This window comes from Ixodes scapularis, unplaced genomic scaffold (assembly GCF_016920785.2).
Source record: "Ixodes scapularis isolate PalLabHiFi unplaced genomic scaffold, ASM1692078v2 PGA_scaffold12__126_contigs__length_90152505, whole genome shotgun sequence".
Classification (NCBI taxonomy): Eukaryota; Metazoa; Arthropoda; class Arachnida; order Ixodida; family Ixodidae; genus Ixodes; species Ixodes scapularis.
Window position 1 is genome coordinate 69,739,102 of NW_024609838.1, and position 20,801 is coordinate 69,759,902.

The following is a 20,801-nucleotide window of genomic DNA, read 5'->3' on the forward strand; positions in this document are numbered from 1 at the left end:
TGTTAAGCCATGCCCCCCGCTGCGCTCCAGCCGCTTCGCGGCGGCAGTCTGCGGTGGCAGTCTGTGGCAACTCATTACAAAAGTGTTAAATCACCTGATTTACCCGTACATGCCGCTTCGCAGCGGCCGAATTCGCTAAAAGGAGGCTCGTCGCTATTTCCTCTAAACTGGTTTCTGTATAAGGGCACTCAATAAACCGGGGTCGGTAAAACAGCGTTCGCTAAAACGAGCTTCTCTGAACCGCATGCCTCCGTATCCATTTTGCCTGGAATGGAGTAGGAATGGAATGGGCCCAGTTCTTATGCAAGCTGTGTCGATTATTATCTAAGGCCTACAGGCTGATGGCACAATTCGCTAGTGCATGGTAAGTGGCTCTTGAAACAGCATCATTGCACTGGAAGTAACTGATGGCTTGATTGTCGCACTGGCTCGTGAAGCAACCAAAACTGAATAGTTGTAGATGGACAAGGTGTTGTTCCTGCTTCCGCGAGACACAACAAAACGGCTGGTATAATCGTGTGCAATTAGCAGGCAGATTTTATCCACAATGTTGAACAGAGCCCGAAATGAAAAATGGAGCAAAGTTACTTTTACCGGAATTAGGACAAAACTGTAACCCAAATCAAACATTTGACATTGAGCCCAAACCGGAACAGTAATGTCATGTGGCAGTTACCGGTCCATGGGGAACGGTTTGGCATGATAAAATGTGAACTGCGCCTTTTTGCAGAGGCAGCTCAAAGTAAATAAATATTTGCAATTGTGGCGTCAGCGGCCCAGTTTTGACTAAACAAGCGGCAGCGACGACACAAGGACAGCTTTATAATAATGAGAAAAGTATATTTCACGTCTATGTACAGAATGAATTGGTGTCGACTAGTTGGTGTGGAGGCGTACGCTCCAATTAAAAAGCTATTCCTTGTGTGTGTATTTTCTTTTCTTGCTGCTGTGCACTATTCTTAAGAAAGGAGAAAGAAAAATAAACATGAAAATAAAAACTAAAAATTTTATGGTTGCCGGCGCATTTGTTCTGCGGTAAAAAAATGTGGAGGCGCCAAGAGGCGAAACTGCAATGAGCTTGACACTGTGGCGACCAGGTCCTGGATGCGGTTTGAAGAAATGTTTGTGTGTGTGTGTGTGATTTCTGGAAACAGCAAGTCACCCGTTGCTTTTTTATGTCCTTTTTTGTTTTAATTGCCTTTCGACAAGCCTTCGCTGTCTTTCTCCTCATCAACTCAGTCGTTCGAGCAAGTAGTTTAGGCGTGCGGTGTGAGTAGTTTGCTGTTTCAATCTGGATGAGCATCGTAACGTCATGTAGTCGTGTGTCAGTACTGCATGGCACCCGTTAGACCCCAGGTTAGCAGTCATACCGCACAGGCTAAATTCTCATCTATAGTGGGTAAAAATTTTTCCATACTCTTGCAGACTAAACTCCTCCTGTCTAAATGACTCATTTGTTTTTGTGGGTAATTTCAAAGTAGGTGCGTGCTACCGTCATGGTGTTACTGTGCGTGCTGGCTGATAGACTTCACATGTGAGTACTGTACTTGTAGTTTTCAAGCGCTTGTATAACTTGTTTTTTTGTTTTTTTTTTGGTCATTTTTATAGAATGATGTTTGCGTTACAAATTAAAAGTCACAAAATAAAATTAAGCATATATTTGTTTTGCTGTCCTTGTTTCTCAGCACGGCTTCTGATGACCTACTTTTGTTAATGCAGATGACGCTCTGTTGAACTCACCTTTCTGCTTAATGACTGGTAGCTGTGGAACCAGTTCGAACTGGTTCATGCTTGGTGAAACCGGCAATCAAACTATTATTTCAAAAGCACCAGTGAACCAGAACCAATCCGGAACAAAATGCAAAGCTGGTGAGCTCAAACCCGAAGTGAACCGGAAGGATGACCAGTTCGACTCCCTGCTTTTAACCAGCCGATCTTCTAGTGTTTGCGTGGAACACAGATGAAGAATTAATATGTTAAGAACTGGCAAGAATCGTAAAGCAAACAAAAGTTTACGTTTTAAAGGACACATGCAAAGGAAAAAAACATTTTTTTAAAACGGCTTAGATGGAAAAAGGACACCATAAAACGATTTTACGACGAAGAAAAAAAATTTTTAGAGCTATATTTACGGCGCAAAACGAATTTGTAGTTGGCGCCCGCGGGCACCGCGGAAAAGTGGTCCGTATTTATCACGTGACTGGTCCTTATTTATCACGTGGTGCTTGCGCTCTTTTGGAAGCTTCCTATGGCCTCTAAAAGTAGCTTATTCATCTTTGTTTGAAGTATAACAAAAAAACTAAGACGAATAAGTAACTTTTAGAGCCCAAAGGAAACTCATGAAAAAGTGCAAGCAGACGTGATAGACCTGTGTGCCGGTCAGACGACGGCGGCGGCGTCCCGAAGCAGACGAACTTGTGCGGCGGCGGCGACGGTGGCGTAAAGAAACGCATTGAAGCGGCGTTTGCACAACGCTCAGCGTGCGGTGGCGGCGACACAGCATGGCGGCGCGCGGGCCTACCACGTGACCAGCGGCAGCCCCCGCGAGCGCCAACTACAAATTCGTATAGCGCATTAAATATAGCTCTAAAAATTTTGTTTCTTCGTTGTAAAATTGTTTTATGACTTCCTTTTTCCATCTAAGCTGTCTAAAAAAAATGTTTTCTTCCTTTGCATGTGTCCTTTAAGGCAGGCAGGCACGTAGCCAGGATTTTGTTTCGAAGGGGGGGGGGGCGGGGGGGGGGGACCTATGACAAAATGCTGTACGAGGGGGAGACGAGGTCGCAGCAAAATGGAAGATTGGGGGGGGGGGGGGGGGGCCTGGGCCTCATGGGCCCCCCCTGGCTACGTGCGAGAAGGCAGGCCCCATAATATGGTGCTAGAATTCCTTGTGATGGCGCCGCATATCAATTGCACTTTGTCAGCGGTTTTCTGTTCTTGCCGCAATGCATGGAGATTTGGGGCTACTATACACGTTTGCAAGTGCAGTCTCAGGGCGCCGCCATCTTGCCCACCGGAGTGTGCTTGGGCACAGCCATAATTCGATTATGACGCCTTAGCAAGGCTTTGTAATGTGATTAGGACGCGAGCAAGATGGCAGCGCCCTGAAGCCGGACTTCTAAACCTGTATATGCGGCGTTGCTTTTAACAGCGCGCTAAAAGTGCTGTTGTGCAAGTGGTCGAAGTAGTCAGCAAGACAGATTCTTGGTGCCACGCACAAACTAGACAGTTTTGAAGCCTTATCAAACAAACAACACGCTAACCATGTATCTGTGGAGGGTACACAGTCCATTTGCAAAGAAAATAGGTTGTTTTAATTTTTTGCATCTGCTGCAACTCAAAAGCCTATCACGCTTGATCGCGCGATCAATGTCTTCATGACACCAAGTGCCACGAAGCGATTTCAATGAACACCCTTCGGTTTAGTAGAATGCTCTGAGGAAGCGTTTGCATAGTTTTGCAGTCATCTCTGCACTTAACGTTGGCAGCTTCATATTGCTTTTTTCTAGTGACATAATGGGCCGTCAATGGCCATTTCTTCAGGTTCAGAAATGAGAAGAATGGAATGGGGTTGTTCAGCTATTCCAGGAGTGGGAATGGGCCCAGTGTCTCCATTCAGAGGAGTTGAAAGGAATGGAATTGTCGAAAACTCCAATTCCCCGGAATGGAATTGGAATGGAATGGGGTACCCATTCCGCAACACCGCTGCTCACACAACTAGCAGGCGTTGTCAGACGCCAGACTAGTCGCGCCAAATGTCGGAAAAGGGAGACGCCAGGCTTGTTAGCATGTTCGGCTGAGCAGCCAAGCCAATTCAGTAGTAATGGGTGGGTCTTAGAGCGGCCCATGACCTCGACCTAAATTGTGTCTAACAGCAGGAATATTGCGCAAAAATTTTCTTCTCATGGAACAATGGACCTTTTCCGAGAAGCGTTCTGCGCACGCGCGAGCGCCCGATGCCAAGCGGTGGAAGTCGGCACGAAAAAATCGAGGAAATTCGGAATGAGGCTGTAAATCGACGAGTAGAACACGTAATTGCAGCATATATATAATTGTGTTACACAAAAAAAGAAAGTGGACGGAAAGAAAAACACGACGTTTGGGTGAACGCTACGGATTTTCTTCTTAAAAGTCGCGCTAGGCCTACCTCGTTGCGTTGGGCACGCGACGCTGCTCAGAGAGCGAAGCAACTGGTAACGTAGCTCCCATTATCGATGGTAGCGGAGGTAGGTCACTTCCTTGATTTTTGGTTCGTGCAGCCACCGCCTGGTGCCGTCGGTATTTGGAAAAGGTCCATTACGAAAAAAAAATAGTGTCCCATCTATTCTGTTCAAAAAAAAAATTTTTTTTTCATTGTAGTGTCTCTTTAAAGGGATACTTCAACAAAATTTGAAATATTCCCGTAGTGTTCAAAAATAGGTTGAATATGATACACAATATCCGTAAATGACAATCGCACGTTTGTATTTTGAGCCTGGTGGCTGTATTTTTCGTTATAAACGGCCCACTCTGGCAAGCGCTCGGAGAAGGCCCAGCGGAGACCACCTGATATCCGACGCAATCGTGACGTAGGTCATCTCAGGACGAGCAAAGCTACGGCGAGGCTGACGTCGAGAGGATGTCTACTCATTCCATCCACCGAAGCGGCTGCTTTTGTATGAATTTTGAGTGACCGGTTAATCTTCTGTAATCTTGTAGGCGGACAATAGCAACTTCTGCGACACACAAAAGGCATTCTCGGGAAGAGGGGAGTTCCTCCTGCACTTCTCTCGTCGTGGCCGGAGGCGAGACAAGCTCCATCACTAGCTGTCAAGGTTCCTGGACGGGCATTACAAGCGAGGCGTTAGTGACATCCACCAGGTGCTCTTTGCTAATTGTTTAATTCGTTTTAAAATTCCTTTTCGTGACTTTTTTAACAAGATAATGGTGTGTTCGATGTGATACTGCTCCTTTGAACACGTATAGACCAAAAAATGAGCGCCGAAATTCCGTTGTAGTATCCCTTTAAAGGGATGCTGAACCGAAATTTTGATTTCAGAAAACAACACGAAAGCGCTAAGCGGGGTGCTACAAACTTGCAAGCATCACTCATAAAGCGGTATCTCCAACGGATGGTCGTATTTTTGTGAAAGAAGTGCGCGCTTGAACAAGGCCAAAAAGGCCCGTGACATTGTGATTCTCATTTCCTCCTCTTCTCGCTTCGACTCCGCGAGGACGCGAAGAGAGAAGGAAGCAAGGCCGTTTCCCCTCCTCCTCAACAATTCTGCAGGAAACGTGATGTCGCGATTCTCACTCAATATACATTCTTATTTTACAAAAATATGTCCATCCGTTCGAGATACCACTTTATGAGAAGGGTTTTTGGGGTTTGTGGCGCCCCATTAAACACTCTCGCTACCTTATTTTGTGAAATCCCAATTTCACTTCAGCATCCCTTTAAGTCTTCCTAAAATTGACTGATTTAGGTGTTTTAGATGATACTTAGCAGGTATCTCATTGGAAACATATTTATTTTCACTAATTAAAAGTTAGTAACTTTTAGTTAATTATTTTGCCAATTAGTGTATTCTTTGCAATCGCAGACATCCACCATGGCTGGCAGTTTGTTCCGAAAAATAGTTTCCTTTTTTCTAAACCACCCTATTGGTAGGAATATTTTAAAGTGTTCACCGAAACACCCGATATACAGTTTCTCGAAATGCAGGCCAAATCGCTCCTGAAAAAAGTATGCACCACAGAAAAAAGGAGCTACAGATTTCGGCCAAAAGGTCTATTAGGAAAACTAATAATGTTCGGTATAATTATTAATTAGACTTGTAATTACTTTAAAGAAATTACCTTTTTAGGTAATAAATTAAGACATATAATTTTAATTCGAAACTTTCTGGGCATCATTGACAACCTCCAATTAGTGCACTCTACAAAAAGACATAACACGAATAGTGATTTACGGCGTTCCGAAGAAAACATTTAATATGGATGCATTTCCAGGCTTCGGTTTACTATCAAAACGCATCTCTGCCCCAGCAGTCCTGTTCCGCCCGGTAGCCAAAGAGCCCAACCGACGTGCACCACCACTAGTAGCACAAAACTATCGATAGTACTATCGATAGTATCGATAGTCACCAGAAATCTGACTATCGATAGTAAAAAAAACTATCAAAAAACTATCGATAGTACTATCGAAGTCGACTATTGAAAAACTATTGATAGTCGACTATGGAAAAACTATCGATAGTACTATCAAAGTCGACTATCGATAATACTACGATAGTCGACTATGAAAAAACTATTGATAGCACTATCGAAGTCGACTATCGAAAACTATCGATAGTACTATCGATAGTCGACTATGGAAAAACTATCGATAGTACTATCAGTCGACTATCGAAAAACTAGCGATAATACTATCGATAGTTGACTATGAAGAAACTATCGATAGTACTATCAAAGTCAACTATCGAAAAACTATTGATAGTTCTTCGACACCATTGATAGCTTTGGAAAAAGTATCGATAAACAATTTATAGATAGTTTTGCATCACTAGCCACCACACATCCTTTGCATGACGAAAGTGAACCCAAGAATCAAAGCATATTCTTGAGTCGTCATTCCGACCAGCACGGTGTTTCATTCTTCCGACTTGCGCCACGCTTCCTTGTCTGCTACCAGGAAGGTGAGACAGTAGTGGCATGCTTTGGCCACACGCAGCAGGACTGCTGTACGCCACCCTCGTGCGATCCCAGCTCGAATACCCTGTCCAAACCTTGGTCCCCTACCAGGACACTCGAGTCGCACAACTGATGAGTCTGCAAAGACGTGCAGCAAGGTAATGTCCTTTGTTTTCGGGTTTTATATTTTTTTTAAAAACTAGGTGCTTTGTTTCAGGCTGTTTATCGGGGAGAAATCGGATTTTTCAAGAAATTATCCTGGAATTAAGGGGTTTTTTTTTATATTATAAGTAGACAGATATATAGGGGGGACAATGAACCAAAAACTAACTGCCTTTCCCAGTCAGCAATGTTTGCTTATTTCCTGCCGTGGCTAAGCAGCACCATTTCTGCTGAGGTCACCATTGGACAAGGACCTGCAATTACTAGAAGTGGGCTATCTTTCGGTGCTTTTTTGGAAAAATAGTAAGTCATGGCCAAAAACATGGAGCTGATTATCTTTCAGGGGTGGGGCATCTCTTTGGATATTACGGTAGGTTCCTTTCCGAAGTCTGAAGCTAGCGCACGCATTCCTAGCAACTCTTTGTTTCCAAGGAAACAATTTCAAAGTGGAGAAATTTGAAAAATGATAAAATTCAATTTCTAAATTTAGGAAAAATCGGGTTTGACCCCAATTTTCAAGAAAAGTGCTTGGGCGTTAATAATCGGGAAATATCGGGTTTTACCCGAAAACGAAGGACGCTAAGCATATACCGTGGTTTGCCAGGTTAGCTGCCCAGCCCGTTTTTACAGGAACATGCGAACAGAGGAACAATTCCATGAAGTGTGCTGGCAGCCTTTCCCTGGGCAGTACGACACAGAATACCTCAGACTCCTGCCGACTATGCTTAGACTTCCCAGTGCCCCCAACCACTGGCTTCTCAGATCATCCACACAAGAGACAACAACCTGACCTCCATCCTCGGACGCACCCAGAGCCACCGCCATTCCTTCCACCTGAGCAATGTATCGCTGTGGTGCTCCCTCCATCGCTCCGTCAGAGACTTCTGCTTGTATGAGCCAGAGGGCATAAAAACATTATGTCACCAAGACCGCATAGCATCCAAGCATCATAATAACCCCGTACACCCCCTATTCTTTTTTTTTCCTCATTAATTTGGTGTACGTCTACTGGTATGGGTCTTTGATCTTTTTATACATTGTCTCACCATAAGTTTGAAAACAGCAAAGGCTATGGTCCCAGCAACCCAATCATCACGTCAGAGGGAGACGCGCATTGTGGTCAAAGTGGGAGAAAGAGGAAAGACGTGTTTACATGAATTTTGAGTGACGGTCTAATCTTCTAGAAAGAGAAAAGTTATGTTTAGGATACACAAAAAAGAGTTCTCGAACTACTTAGGTTATGCACTCGTCCCCTGTACCTTTGGCAATTGCTGTCACTTCACTTCTGTTGCTCCGATAGACCCTTTGCTAAATCCCTCATGTGCCCCAGCCCACACTTGAGGAATCTCCATAGTGATTGGTAATTTCGACCAAATTGATGGTTACACAGTTTTGAGTGTAATCTGAGACACCATGAACAAGCGTTGTGTAGTGTCCAAGGGCATGTCATGTCACTTAAATTTTCTCGTCAATGTCAATGTATTTGATCCTGTGCATGCAATTCACCTTTCAACGTAGCTTAGCTGCAGAAATCTCTTACAATCTTATTGTTCTCGTGATTGTTGTTTTAGCAGGAATTGCTTAAAACCCAAGAATCCACAACTACCAAAACCAGGATTTAGCTCGGGGTCATTGGGCCTGTTTATAGCCTTTTCAGTGTTTCTAATGTAATTTTAGCATCTTTCAAGGTGTACGAGAATGATAATATTATAAGAGATTTCTGCAGCTCAGCCGGGTTGAAGGGCACAGTATAAAAAATTCTGACATTGAAGAGAAATTCTAAAAGTGATAGGACAGGTCCTTGGACTCTACACGACACTTGTTCAGGGTGACTCCGAATAACACTCAAAACTGCATAACCATTGAATCGGTCAAAATAACCAATCACTATGGAGCTGAAGGACCTACGTTCCCATGATTCCTCGAGTGCGGGCCGGGGCACTTGGGGGATTCAGCGGAGGGTCTATTGGCCCGAAAGGGCCATAGCATTTGCTGTTTGGCAAGTTACTGTGAAACAAAGCACAGCACACTTCAATGTTCCTGGGGTGAATTGAAGCTTATTATTCAGAAAATGATAAACTAACTATAGCTTCCAATTCTAATGTACTGTTGCCCAGTATCCACTGCAAGGCCCAGAACGTTTTGCCAAGCTGAGTGGAGGAAACAAGCTTGCCAGACTGTCGTATGCCAAGATGAAGCCCGACGACGAGGCAAGAACGAGACGACGAGGCAAGATAAGGATTCTGAGCCTCACACGTGGCGTTTCTGCGAAACGTTAACATGCGTCACAACTCAAGAATACGGGTTCTCGTATGCCTCGACAGCGACGAACAGAAGCAAAGCCTACAAGCGCGGCAGCTAATCGCAAAGCTGGTAACGTTGCCGCAGAGGCTACAAGCTCGAGCGGGCACCAGTGACCGACGCTGGCGCGACACGAGCGCTCGCGCAATTGAGCCGCTATCCCACCAGACGCAAGCAGCTCGCGCTGGTAGCAAAGTTCGCGGACCGTCGTTCCGGCACCCGTTCGGGCTCGAAGTGGATTCGGCGGATTCTTCCCGAGAAAGCGGCTCACCTCCGAGCCGGCGCCGCAGAGTACGGCGCCCAGTCCGTCCGCGTTGGTGCAGTTGACGGCGCCGAGGGTGCCGGTCAGCTTAGATCCCTGCAGGGCTCCGAGCAGCGCGAGAAGGCTCTCGGTGACGTTGGCAGCCGGGCTGAACGGGGGCTGGTATCGGGCCAGGGCCAGCTCGGCCAGCCTGGTCACATCGTCCAGGCCGCTGGCGCTGGGCGTCGGGACGGGACAGCACAGCAGCACGCAGAGCGCCGGCCACAGCGACGAGGCCAGCCCACCGCGGCGGTCGACGGGCATCCTCGTGTCAAACGCTCTCAGCAGTCAAACGGGGAGACGCGCATCTCGTCGGCGAACCGTGTCGGAGCGCCAGCTGCCAAGAGTCGCGGTCGACGCCAAATTTCCGCACGATCAGTCGATTTTTGCGGCGCTGGTACTCTCCGCGCGTGGACGTGCGGAACCACAGTCCTCGTCGCCGCTGTCGGTTCGCGGCGTCGCGGCGGTGTGCGCACTGAGGAAGCGGGGAAGGGACCTGCCGGAACCGGCGGTGTGGGCCCGTGGACGAGGTACGGGCAGTACGGGCTCCGGCGTTGAGCGGTGAGCGCGCGGAGACAGGTGTGTGGGTTTCCGCACGCTTGAGTACGCGCAGGCATTCGGGCAGCACAGCGCAGGAACAAGTGCATGAGCCAACTGCAAAAGCGGCAAAAGCCAGCAAAAGCTGTCGAAAACGGACAGACAAGAGACAGCGGTGAATGAATGAAAGCATGTGGCTGAGCCCTTTTAATCAGGCGACATTTTGCGCCACCTATCATGGGGCGCTCGCCCTGTTTCAAGCGGATTTTGGTTTGACACGGTTTGACAGTACCGACAGTACTAACCACGCCCATCCCCTTGCGACGTCCCGAAAATCGGTCCCGTTTGGGGAAGGTTTTGGTGTTTTGGAAATATACGCCCCCGAGTCCACCTGACGGGCCGCGCACGTTGCAGTATATTTATCCGTTTTGAATTACCCTGAGACTGCAGTAGAAGAAATTCATTAAAACGAAGAAGGGACAGAAAATAGACAGGACCCTTCTACGTTTTGGTGTTTCCCGAAACCACCGGTTGGTTATTTTCGGTGCCTTGAACCAACCACTACAGTTGCCTAGCTCCACCATCTCCGACTTCTGGTACGTGTGGCCCACTGGTGTGGCCCATGGTGTGGATGGTGTGGCCCCGACTACAGTGCTGCAAACAAGGTTGGTGCGTCCAAAAAGGGGTTCCTCAATTTTTGTTTCATGACGTCATAAAAATGTCATGTTGTCGCTAGAGTAACTATTTAGTGATTGTCTTCGGCCTCGCCTGCCGCGATCCCGGTCAACGGTCCTGGCAGCGTCGCGGCGTCACACAGCGATGGTGAGAATTATAAACGCCTTTTCTGCTGTAGGCTGTAGGTCTCCAGCTTCACAGTTCACGGAAGATTCAACAGTCAAGTGTTGGGACTCCGCGACGACGGCGACACTTGCGTTCCGTGGCTGTGTGCGAAAAGCATTGATAGCGAGTTCGTTTCACACGCAGTGGCACCGTTCGAGTTCTCTCCCAGAATGCATCGCACTCGCAGAGTGTTGCACGGAAAACTGGACTCAAACGAACTCGCCAAATGCACCAAGTGCAGAATACTGATGCTGCCGCCATCTATGTTGTAGAAAAGGTACCGACTTCAAACCGAAACTAGCGCCTTTCTGTTCCGAGTGATGCGTGCATGCGAGAATACAGTCGCTACCAATGTTTATCTACAAACGTTGGCAACTGCAACCTGTAGTTTATAGTTGCTATGTCTTCAAGCAGCTCGGCTGCCGTAGAGATAGTTACAGGCGGCGTAAATTTCCGCAACCAAAGCAGCTGGTTGCGATCTTTCAATCCTTATAACCGTTTACACTGAAGAAAACTGATGATACTGTCCGAGCAGAAGCTTGATCCGTTTGAGCATGGTATTATGCGTGAACCACTGAAAGGGTACGGCTTAAAACTAGCCTGTTGGAATATCCAGCAAAACTGGGACTTTCGATTTGGATCGTCATTATAGGTGGATTAGATATTAGCCTTGGTGAGGGTGTCGAGAACGAGAGCTTTCTCGAACGAAATACGACGGGGCAAGTTCGCTGCGTAGATAAATGTTAAACATGATGATGTTGCCCAATCCTCGGTTAAAGTCAGCATCTTTAAATTTCTCTGATGCTTATTGGGCAGTCAGAGGTTTCTGCTGGAGGAGTTTTATCGACAAATGTTAAATTTTTCACCCGTACATGGATGGTGATAAACATCTCGGGGGCCGCTGTTGCGTTGGTTCTGAGCATTTCTTTACACAGTGGTATATTTCAGCGTTTGTACGGCAACATAGCGATTTAAAACCTGCAAATAAATCACGGGTTGTCAATACGCCTCGCAAGTGGGCTCATTTTCGTCTTCTGCGCATGAGAAAGGAAGTAGCGGTGACGTCAGAACGCAGAGCCCTGATTGGCTGGTCGCGACCCCCTATCTCAGCGTCGTCTGCTCCTTTGCAACGTTGTCTGCGTGGGTCCTACCTTTCCTGCGACTTTCGGAAGTGCAGGTCTTTACGAGCGGGCTCGACTTCGCCTTTCAGAGAGGGCAGACGAAATAACTCGAGCGGTACGTTGTTTTTGTCTAACAACTAGCAGACGCGCATCAAGGAGGGAAGTCAAAGGACTCACTGGCGAAGTGTCCCGAGGCGCCGAGGTTTGTTTGCTAAGAACCGAGAGGTGAGCGTGTTAGTGTCCGCAAGTTTCCTCCCTAATACTTTTTCCCTCCTTTCGTGTGCGGCGAGACCCCTCATTATTTAACGGCGTCGGCGGGTTGGCGCAGTTAACGTCCTCTGCTTTACGTCTGCTAGTCAAAGCGATGGCTGCTTTACCTTTCCTGCGTCTGCCGGAGATTCACCGCTTTTTCGCCGGCGAGTCACCGTTGCCTCGGGAAACAAGGAGATAACAAGAAGAAGAAATTGACCTCTTAATCTAAAATTGAGATCAGCGATCAAAGTATAATACGAGAAGGGTTCACAAGGGTCGCTCGGGCATATTCCCTTCAGCACGCCAGCCGGTCGCGGGCAGACGGTCGCCGAGTCGCGGAGTGCCTGCTAGGCCTAACTGCCGCGCTCGCTTGGTCGCGTTCGGTGGAATCGTGGCCGTTGGAGCTTTTCCTGGGTGTATGTGGATCCAGCGTTCTTGTTCGTCGGGTCTGTTTCAAGCACTTTTTACTTTTTTCTTGCCGCTTGAAGTCGGGACGCGTGAGAAGCACACGTAGAAAAATAAACGTCCGTGGGCCGTCGCGACCGCAAAGCTGTCGGCCATGCTGATTTGATCGTAAGAAGTGCGCAAGACAGCTTCGGAGCTGTCGTAGGGTTTCGTCGTAACCTGCGCAAAACTTACGAAAATTTCGTTTCGTGAATACGAATTTGTTCTGAAGTTTTGTCTTACGCACATTTTTGGCGTAAGATTGGCCTGTGCACTTCCGAAAGTCGCAGGAAAGGTAAGACAGACGCAGACGACGTTGCGAGCAGACGACGTTGCAAAGGAGCAGACGACGCTCAGATAGGGGGTCGCGATCAGCCAATCAGGGCTCGGCGTTCTGACGTCACCGCTACCCCCCTGCGCAAGAAGCAGACGAACTTGCCCTCCGCATTGCTTCCTTCGTGAAATAGCAGACGCTCACAATTCAAGCTCGCGTTTGATTTCGTTGCCCGCGGGACGCGATTTCTATCAGAAAATCTATTGAATTAAAACTTGTGTTTGGGCGAGTTGGTTCATACTGAACCTTTTAAACCTTAACCTATTAAATCAGAAAATCTACTTTTTTTTTTCCGTTCGGTTCCGCGACACACCGTAGCAGACGAACCCTCGTCGTCTGCTCCCGCTCCTCGCCGGCCCCGCCGGAGCGAGGCATGACGGTATTGCATTTTGGCGCACTCCCGATTTTCTCGGTGCAGCGAGTGCATGCACGCGTGGGGTGTCAGCGCTGAAACGAACTCGGAGAGTGCAACCACTCGTGGAGCGCCGGCCGAAACGAACCCGTTCCACGCTGCGAGTGGGCACGCGTGGGCACGAGTGCCGTGAAACGAACTCGCTATGAGATCAGTGGTCCCGAGCACTGTGGTCCCGAGCTACTCCGGCCCCTGACTCCGGCGGGCGTGTCACTTGATAATACAAATAAAGCTGAACGCGAGTGAGTTTTCGAACGCACAGGGACAAGCCCCTTACCCTGCAGTAAGATAAAGCAAATTTTGGAACACGCCAATATTTCAAGCACCGACCGCCAGGATTACCACATCCAGCAACTGACATGCCGGCTTTTGTGACGTCATTTATTGCCATTCCGAGGGAAGTGTCCAAGTTCCAAACACCGTAGTCCCAGCTCTTCCAACTAGATGGCGATGCTTATCCGCATAACGCGCGAATTGTTTTCCGTGGTGGTTTGCGGTGTGGCTGTGCGTCCGTGCTGTTCAGCGTGCCTCTGTGCTTCCAAGCTGTGATCCGTGGATCCGTGTCCGTGCTTCCGAAGGGAGCTTGGTTGGCTCGATCGCGTGCGGATACAACGCCGTGCGATCGGTGGTACGAGGCGTAGTCTCCGGTCGTCCATTGTCAAGGGGACGGGGCCGTCGGTCTTCAGCGGCACTCCCGGTAGACTACCCTGGAGAGGGGAGTCGGCGCTGTGTGCGATCGATGCAGTGCGGGGACCGAACAAGGCCTCCCGTCTCCTTCGGGGCGGCCCCAGCAGCGGCGCAGGGGCTCGGCATGCAGCCCTGAAGCGAAGGGCCCCGAATCGACGGGCCCCGACCGCACGGACGGCGTCATGGAGTGCCGTCGTGAACGGTGTGTCCGCTGTGCGTCCACCGATCCGACGACGCGAAGGAGGCCGACGCTGCCGACGCTGCTCAGCTGCTGCATCGCTCTGACGCTCGTCATCCGCGGCTGCGGTGAGTCCCCAAGTCCTCGCTGTTATCTACGACGAATGCAGTACTTACCTTCGATCCCATTCGCGGACTTGTGCTCCGTAACAATCGGCGCGACGACCTTTCGGGTTCTTGACACAGACGCACCGAGCGCGGACCCAAAAGTGGGTTGCGTGTCGGATCCAACAATTGACGTTTTCGGATCGGACGAGATCAGTCGTTGGGACGTCCGTAATGAAAGAACGTGTCGGGCTCCACACTCGCACACGAGATTTCAGCGAAAGGGCGACGACTTTTGCGGTTCGATGCCAGAAAAACTCCTGAACGAGGAAGGCGGGTCTGGATCGCCCGCGGGCTTGCGCAGCCGAAGTAGCACGGACTTTCGCAGTACCCCGCGACTGGCACCGCACAAACTTATTTAAAAAACCGCATGGTGCGATTTTGCTTTCGACTTCGCAGTTGCGAAGTAACTCATCGCAGCGTTTACCACGCTCTTCTTTTTTTCTCTTTTTTTTCTTCTTGCCGTGCAAATGACGTTGCAGCTGCAAACTCCGCATCGTGTGAATCAAGCTTCAACTAGTGCAAATAACAGACGTCGATTTAAAGAGTAAACTGCGCTTTGAGCCCCCTTTCAGTATTGTTTCATCGCGCACAGAAGGGTGGTGAACGCCGTTCGCGTCGTTCTATTCGCTACATATTTTAGCACCCGGAGTTGCGTTCGTTCATGGCTATGGCACATTGGTCCGTTTCTTTAACAGTCACATGGACTATCTGAATGGGCCTCTCGGGCAATAGAAGCAAGCGCGAGACATTCGTCCCGGTTATGTGACTTTGCGGAGTAGATGTAGTTCTCTATATCTCAGTTTCTTCGACTGGAGGGTTGGAAACATTAGCGCAGGTCGCCTGTATTAATTAGCCAGTTTGGCACGTCGCAAAATATACCTCGGCTTGCTCAATAAGGCTGTGAACAATATTCTGTTGATTCAAAAAACATTCCTCTCCACCGCATGCTGTGTTGACCCAATAAACAACATGTCGCACAATTTTGTCACTCCCGGCGTTTCTTTCTATTTTTTTTTATGGTCGTTATATTGCTCGCACTGTTTACTATGAATATATGAAACATTTGAAAAGATGCACTATACACACTATAGAAATATATATTATGTTTTTCAAAAGCGTGCGCGCTCCAGTAGTTGTTCCGAGGTCGCCATATTTTAAACATGCATACACCCCCCCCCCCCCCCCCCCCCCCCCCCCCCCGCTTTTTTATGTTTTGCCATGTGAGCATGAACACCCTGTGTTTGTTATCCGTTATCTGGTGTCTTCCTAAAATGAGTTCTGTCAAATGACTTATAAATTATAATTTATTTATATTGTGTGTAAGTTATGAAATGTGTATTCTACGAACGTGTCTGAAGGTGAAAACTTCATTTCTTACAAGGTAAACTAAAAAAAAGAAGGTATTCTCAAATTTCTTAAAAAAAAAAAAGAAAGAAATCCGTATGCTGTGTTCGTACCATTTCGTCTCGCCCGGCGTTTCTTTTTATTTATTTATTTTATTATTATATCGGTCGCACCGTCTACTATGAATATAGAAGACTAAAAGCAATGCTCTATTTCTTCTTTTTTTTCTCTCTCTTTTCTTTTTTTTCCAACAGAGCCCGCCTTTTGGTAGTTGTTCTGAGGCCGCCATATTTAGTGCATGCATTGGACAGGAGACCTGCGTCCACGCTCGGCTTCAACTCGCATCCAATCCCATACTTCGCGCGGGAAGCAATGCCCAAGATGAACCAATGCCGCCGGTGGACCTTTGAAATGCTTCATGAAATGACGGATTACAGCGATCTCGCGTCAGCGTTCACGTACCGAAACGCTTTCGAGTTTTCATTTAATTTTTTAATCAAGTTATCCAAATTAGCTACCTCACCCGCAATACAACAGTGATGGCTTGCTGTTCTAATAGTAGCGGTGCAAAACTATCGATAGTCTCGATAGTCGAAAGATATCTGACTCTTGATAGTAAAAAAACTCGATAGTACTATCGATAGTCGACTATCGAAACACTCCCGATTGTACTATCGAGAGCTGACTACCGAAAAGCTTCGGATAGTACTATCGATAGTCGACTATCGGAAAATTATCGTTAATCGACTATTGGAAAACTATCGATAGTCTACTATCGTAAATCTATCGATAGTACTGCCGACGGTTTACTATCGATAGTTTTGCGACACTGGTAGTTTGCGTGGCTCCCTCTTCTTTTTCTCGCTTTATTTTTTTCAAATGGGACACCAACTAGGCCAAGCGCTTACCATCCCAACTTTGGTTCAGCTTTCAGTGATGACGAAGAAGGGAGTTTGGGCGAAACGAGGCAAGCGGCGTTGCGGCAACTGTGTTCGCTCTAGTGGTGCAAAACTATCGGTAGTGGCACCAGGGATGGGCAAAATACATGCAAATATGTGTCGAAATACAAATACAAAATACTTCGTCAAAAATGTATTTAATTACAAATCTACTTACATTTCCAAAAAAGCATTTAAGTACAAGATACAAATACAACCAAATGTCTTTGGTCTCCTCCAAATACTTTTCCAAATACATTCCTCGATATTTGGGGTCAGCGACTTCAGGGCACCTGCAGCGGGTATCTGGGTATCTCATTTGAATTTTGCATCGCACACTCGGGAGTTAGTGTGCGAGGCTCTAGTAACGTAATAGAAATATAATCACAAAACAATGTAATCAGCTTGGACGTAATAGGTAAAAAAGTACAAAGCTTCAAGCAGCTTTTTTGCAGATTACATTTTGGTATAGACCAACAAACAGGGATGGGCAAAATACATGCAAATGTGTATCGAAATACAAATACAAAATACTTCGTCAAAAATGTATTTAATTACAAATCTAATTACATTTCCAAAAAAGTATTTAAGTACAAGATACAAATACAACCAAATGTATTTGTTCTCCTCCAAATACTTTCCCAAATACATTCCTCGATATTTGGGTCAGCGACTTCAGGGCACCTGCAGCGGGTATCTGGGTATCTCATTTGAATTTTGCATCGCGCACTCGGGAGTTAGTGTGCGAGGCTCTAGTAACGTAATAGAAATATAATCACAAAAAAATGTAATCAGCTTGGACGTAATAGGTAAAAAAGTACAAAGCTTCAAGCAGCTTTTTTGCAGATTACATTTTGGTATAGACCAACAAACAGGGATGGGCAAAATACATGCAAATGTGTATCGAAATACAAATACAAAATACTTCGTCAAAAATGTATTTAATTACAAATCTAATTACATTTCCAAAAAAGTATTTAAGTACAAGATACAAATACAACCAAATGTATTTGGTCTCCTCCAAATACTTTCCCAAATACATTCCTCGATGTTTGGGTCAGCGACTTCAGGGCACCTGCAGCGGGTATCTGGGTATCTCATTTGAATTTTGCATCGCACACTCGGGAGTTAGTGTGCGAGGCTCTAGTAACGTAATAGAAATATAATCACAAAAAAATGTAATCAGCTTGGACGTAATAGGTAAAAAAGTACAAAGCTTCAAGCAGCTTTTTTGCAGATTACATTTTGGTATAGACCAACAAACAGGGATGGGCAAAATGCATGCAAATGTGTATCGAAATACAAATACAAAATACTTCGTCAAAAATGTATTTAATTACAAATCTAATTACATTTCCAAAAAAGTATTTAAGTACAAGATACAAATACAACCAAATGTATTTGGTCTCCTCCAAATACTTTCCCAAATACATTCCTCGATATTTGGGTCAGCGACTTCAGGGCACCTGCAGCGGGTATCTGGATATCTCATTTGAATTTTGCATCGCACACTCGGGAGTTAGTGTGCGAGGCTCTAGTAACGTAATAGAAATATAATCACAAAAATATGTAATCAGCTTGGACGTAATGGGTAAAAAAGTACAAAGCTTCAAGCAGCTTTTTTGCAGATTACATTTTGGTATAGACCAACAAACAGGGATGGGCAAAATACATGCAAATGTGTATCGAAATACAAATACAAAATACTTCGTCAAAAATGTATTTAATTACAAATCTAATTACATTTCCAAAAAAGTATTTAAGTACAAGATACAAATACAACCAAATGTATTTGGTCTCCTCCAAATACTTTCCCAAATACATTCCTCGATATTTGGGTCAGCGACTTCAGGGCACCTGCAGCGGGTATCTGGATATCTCATTTGAATATTGCATCGCACACTCGGGAGTTAGTGTGCGAGGCTCTAGTAACGTAATAGAAATATAATCACAAAAAAAAAAATGTAATCAGCTTGGACGTAATAGGTAAAAAAGTACAAAGCTTCAAGCAGCTTTTTTGCAGATTACATTTTGGTATAGACCAACAAACAGGGATGGGCAAAATACATGCAAATGTGTATCGAAATACAAATACAAAATACTTCGTCAAAAATGTATTTAATTACAAATCTAATTACATTTCGAAAAAAGTATTCAAGTACAAGATACAAATACAACCAAATGTATTTGGTCTCCTCCAAATACTTTCCCAAATACATTCCTCGATATTTGGGTCAGCGACTTCAGGGCACCTGCAGCGGGTATCTGGATATCTCATTTGAAATTTGCATCGCACACTCGGGAGTTAGTGTGCGAGGCTCTAGTAACGTAATAGAAATATAATCACAAAAAAATGTAATCAGCTTGGACGTAATAGGTAAAAAAGTACAAAGCTTCAAGCAGCTTTTTTGCAGATTACATTTTGGTATAGACCAGGGGTGGCCAGGCTGGCCTGGCCTAAGAGCCGCAAACAAAACCACGGAACTTCTAAGAGCCGCGGGGGGGGGGGGGGGGGGGGGGGGAGGGCAAATTTAACTTTTGTTCAGAGTCTGACGGTACGTATGGGGGCACAAGGCTGTACGACTGTACGTATGGGAGTACAAGGCTGTCAAACTGCAAGCTGCAGTGCTTTATTCTTAAATCCTTTCTTTTTTTTTCTGGGGAAACGCGGAAAGGGGTGAAAAGGGGGGGATACATTACGAGGGATCCGCGAGCCGCACTTGGACCAGCAAAGAGCCGCATGCGGCTCGCGAGCCGCGGTTTGGCCACCCCTGGTATAGACCAACAAACAGGGATGGGCAAAATACATGCAAATGTGTATCGAAATACAAATACAAAATACTTCGTCAAAAATGTATTTAATTACAAATCTAATTACATTTCCAAAAAAGTATTCAAGTACAAGATACAAATACAACCAAATGTATTTGGTCTCCTCCAAATACTTTCCTAAATACATTCCTCGATATTTGGGTCAGCGACTTCAGGGCACCTGCAGCGGGTATCTGGATATCTCATTTGAATTTTGCATCGCAGACTCGGGAGTTAGTGTGCGAGGCTCTAGTAACGTAATAGAAATATAATCACAAAAAAATGTAATCAGCTTGGACGTAATAGGTAAAAAAGTACAAAGCTTCAAGCAGCTTTTTTGCAGATTACATTTTGGTATAGACCAACAGGGATGGGCAAAATACATGCAAATGTGTATCGAAATACAAATACAAAATACTTCGTCAAAAATGTATTTAATTACAAATCTAATTACATTTCCAAAAAAGTATTTAAGTACAAGATACAAATACGACCAAATGTATTTGGTCTCCTCAAAAATACTTTCCCAAATACATTCCTCGATATTTGGGTCAGCGGCTTCAGGCCACCTGCAGCGGGTATCTGGGTATCTCATTTGAATTTTGCATCGCACACTCGGGAGTTAGTGTGCGAGGCTCTAGTAACGTAATAGAAATATAATCACAAAACAATGTAATCAGCTTGGACGTAATAGGTAAAAAAGTACAAAGCTTCAAGCAGCTTTTTTGCAGATTACATTTTGGTATAGACCAACAAACAGGGATGGGCAAAATACATGCAAATGTGTATCGAAATACAAATACAAAATACTTCGTCAAAAATGTATTTAATTACAAATCTAATTACATTTCCAGAAAAGTATTTAAGTACAAGATACAAATACAACCAAATGTATTTGGTCTCCTCCAAATACTTTCCCAAATACATTCCTCGATATTTGGGTCAGCGACTTCAGGGCACCTGCAGCGGGTATCTGGGTATCTCATTTGAATTTTGCATCGCACACTCGGGAGTTAGTGTGCGAGGCTCTAGTAACATAATAGAAATATAATCACAAAAAATGTAATCAGCTTCGACGTAATAGGTAAAAAAGTACAAAGCTTCAAGCAGCTTTTTTGCAGATTACATTTTGGTATAGACCAACAAACAGGGATGGGCAAAATACATGCAAATGTGTATCGAAATACAAATACAAAATACTTCGTCAAAAATGTATTTAATTACACATCTAATTACATTTCCAAAAAAGTATTTAAGTACAAGATACAAATACAACCAAATGTATTTGGTCTCCTCAAAA

At 45.7% G+C, this 20,801-nt stretch overlaps 2 protein-coding genes across 2 annotated transcripts in view; one reads left to right on the forward strand and one right to left on the reverse strand.

Moving 5' to 3' along the window:
* The window catches only part of LOC8042515 (metal cation symporter ZIP14), a 69,733-nt gene extending 59,543 nt beyond the window's left edge, over positions 1 to 10,190 (reverse strand). Inside the window, exon 1 of the mRNA XM_029976109.4 lies at positions 9,407 to 10,190. Within this exon, the coding sequence (XP_029831969.3) occupies positions 9,407 to 9,700 (294 nt within the window). The 5' untranslated portion in view covers positions 9,701 to 10,190. The remainder of the gene's footprint in view (positions 1 to 9,406) is intronic.
* A 3,437-nt stretch (positions 10,191 to 13,627) lies between these two features.
* Positions 13,628 to 20,801, forward strand: part of LOC8037228 — an 83,558-nt gene continuing 76,384 nt past the window's right edge. Inside the window, exon 1 of the mRNA XM_040210880.3 lies at positions 13,628 to 14,369. Within this exon, the coding sequence (XP_040066814.1) occupies positions 14,246 to 14,369 (124 nt within the window). The 5' untranslated portion in view covers positions 13,628 to 14,245. The remainder of the gene's footprint in view (positions 14,370 to 20,801) is intronic.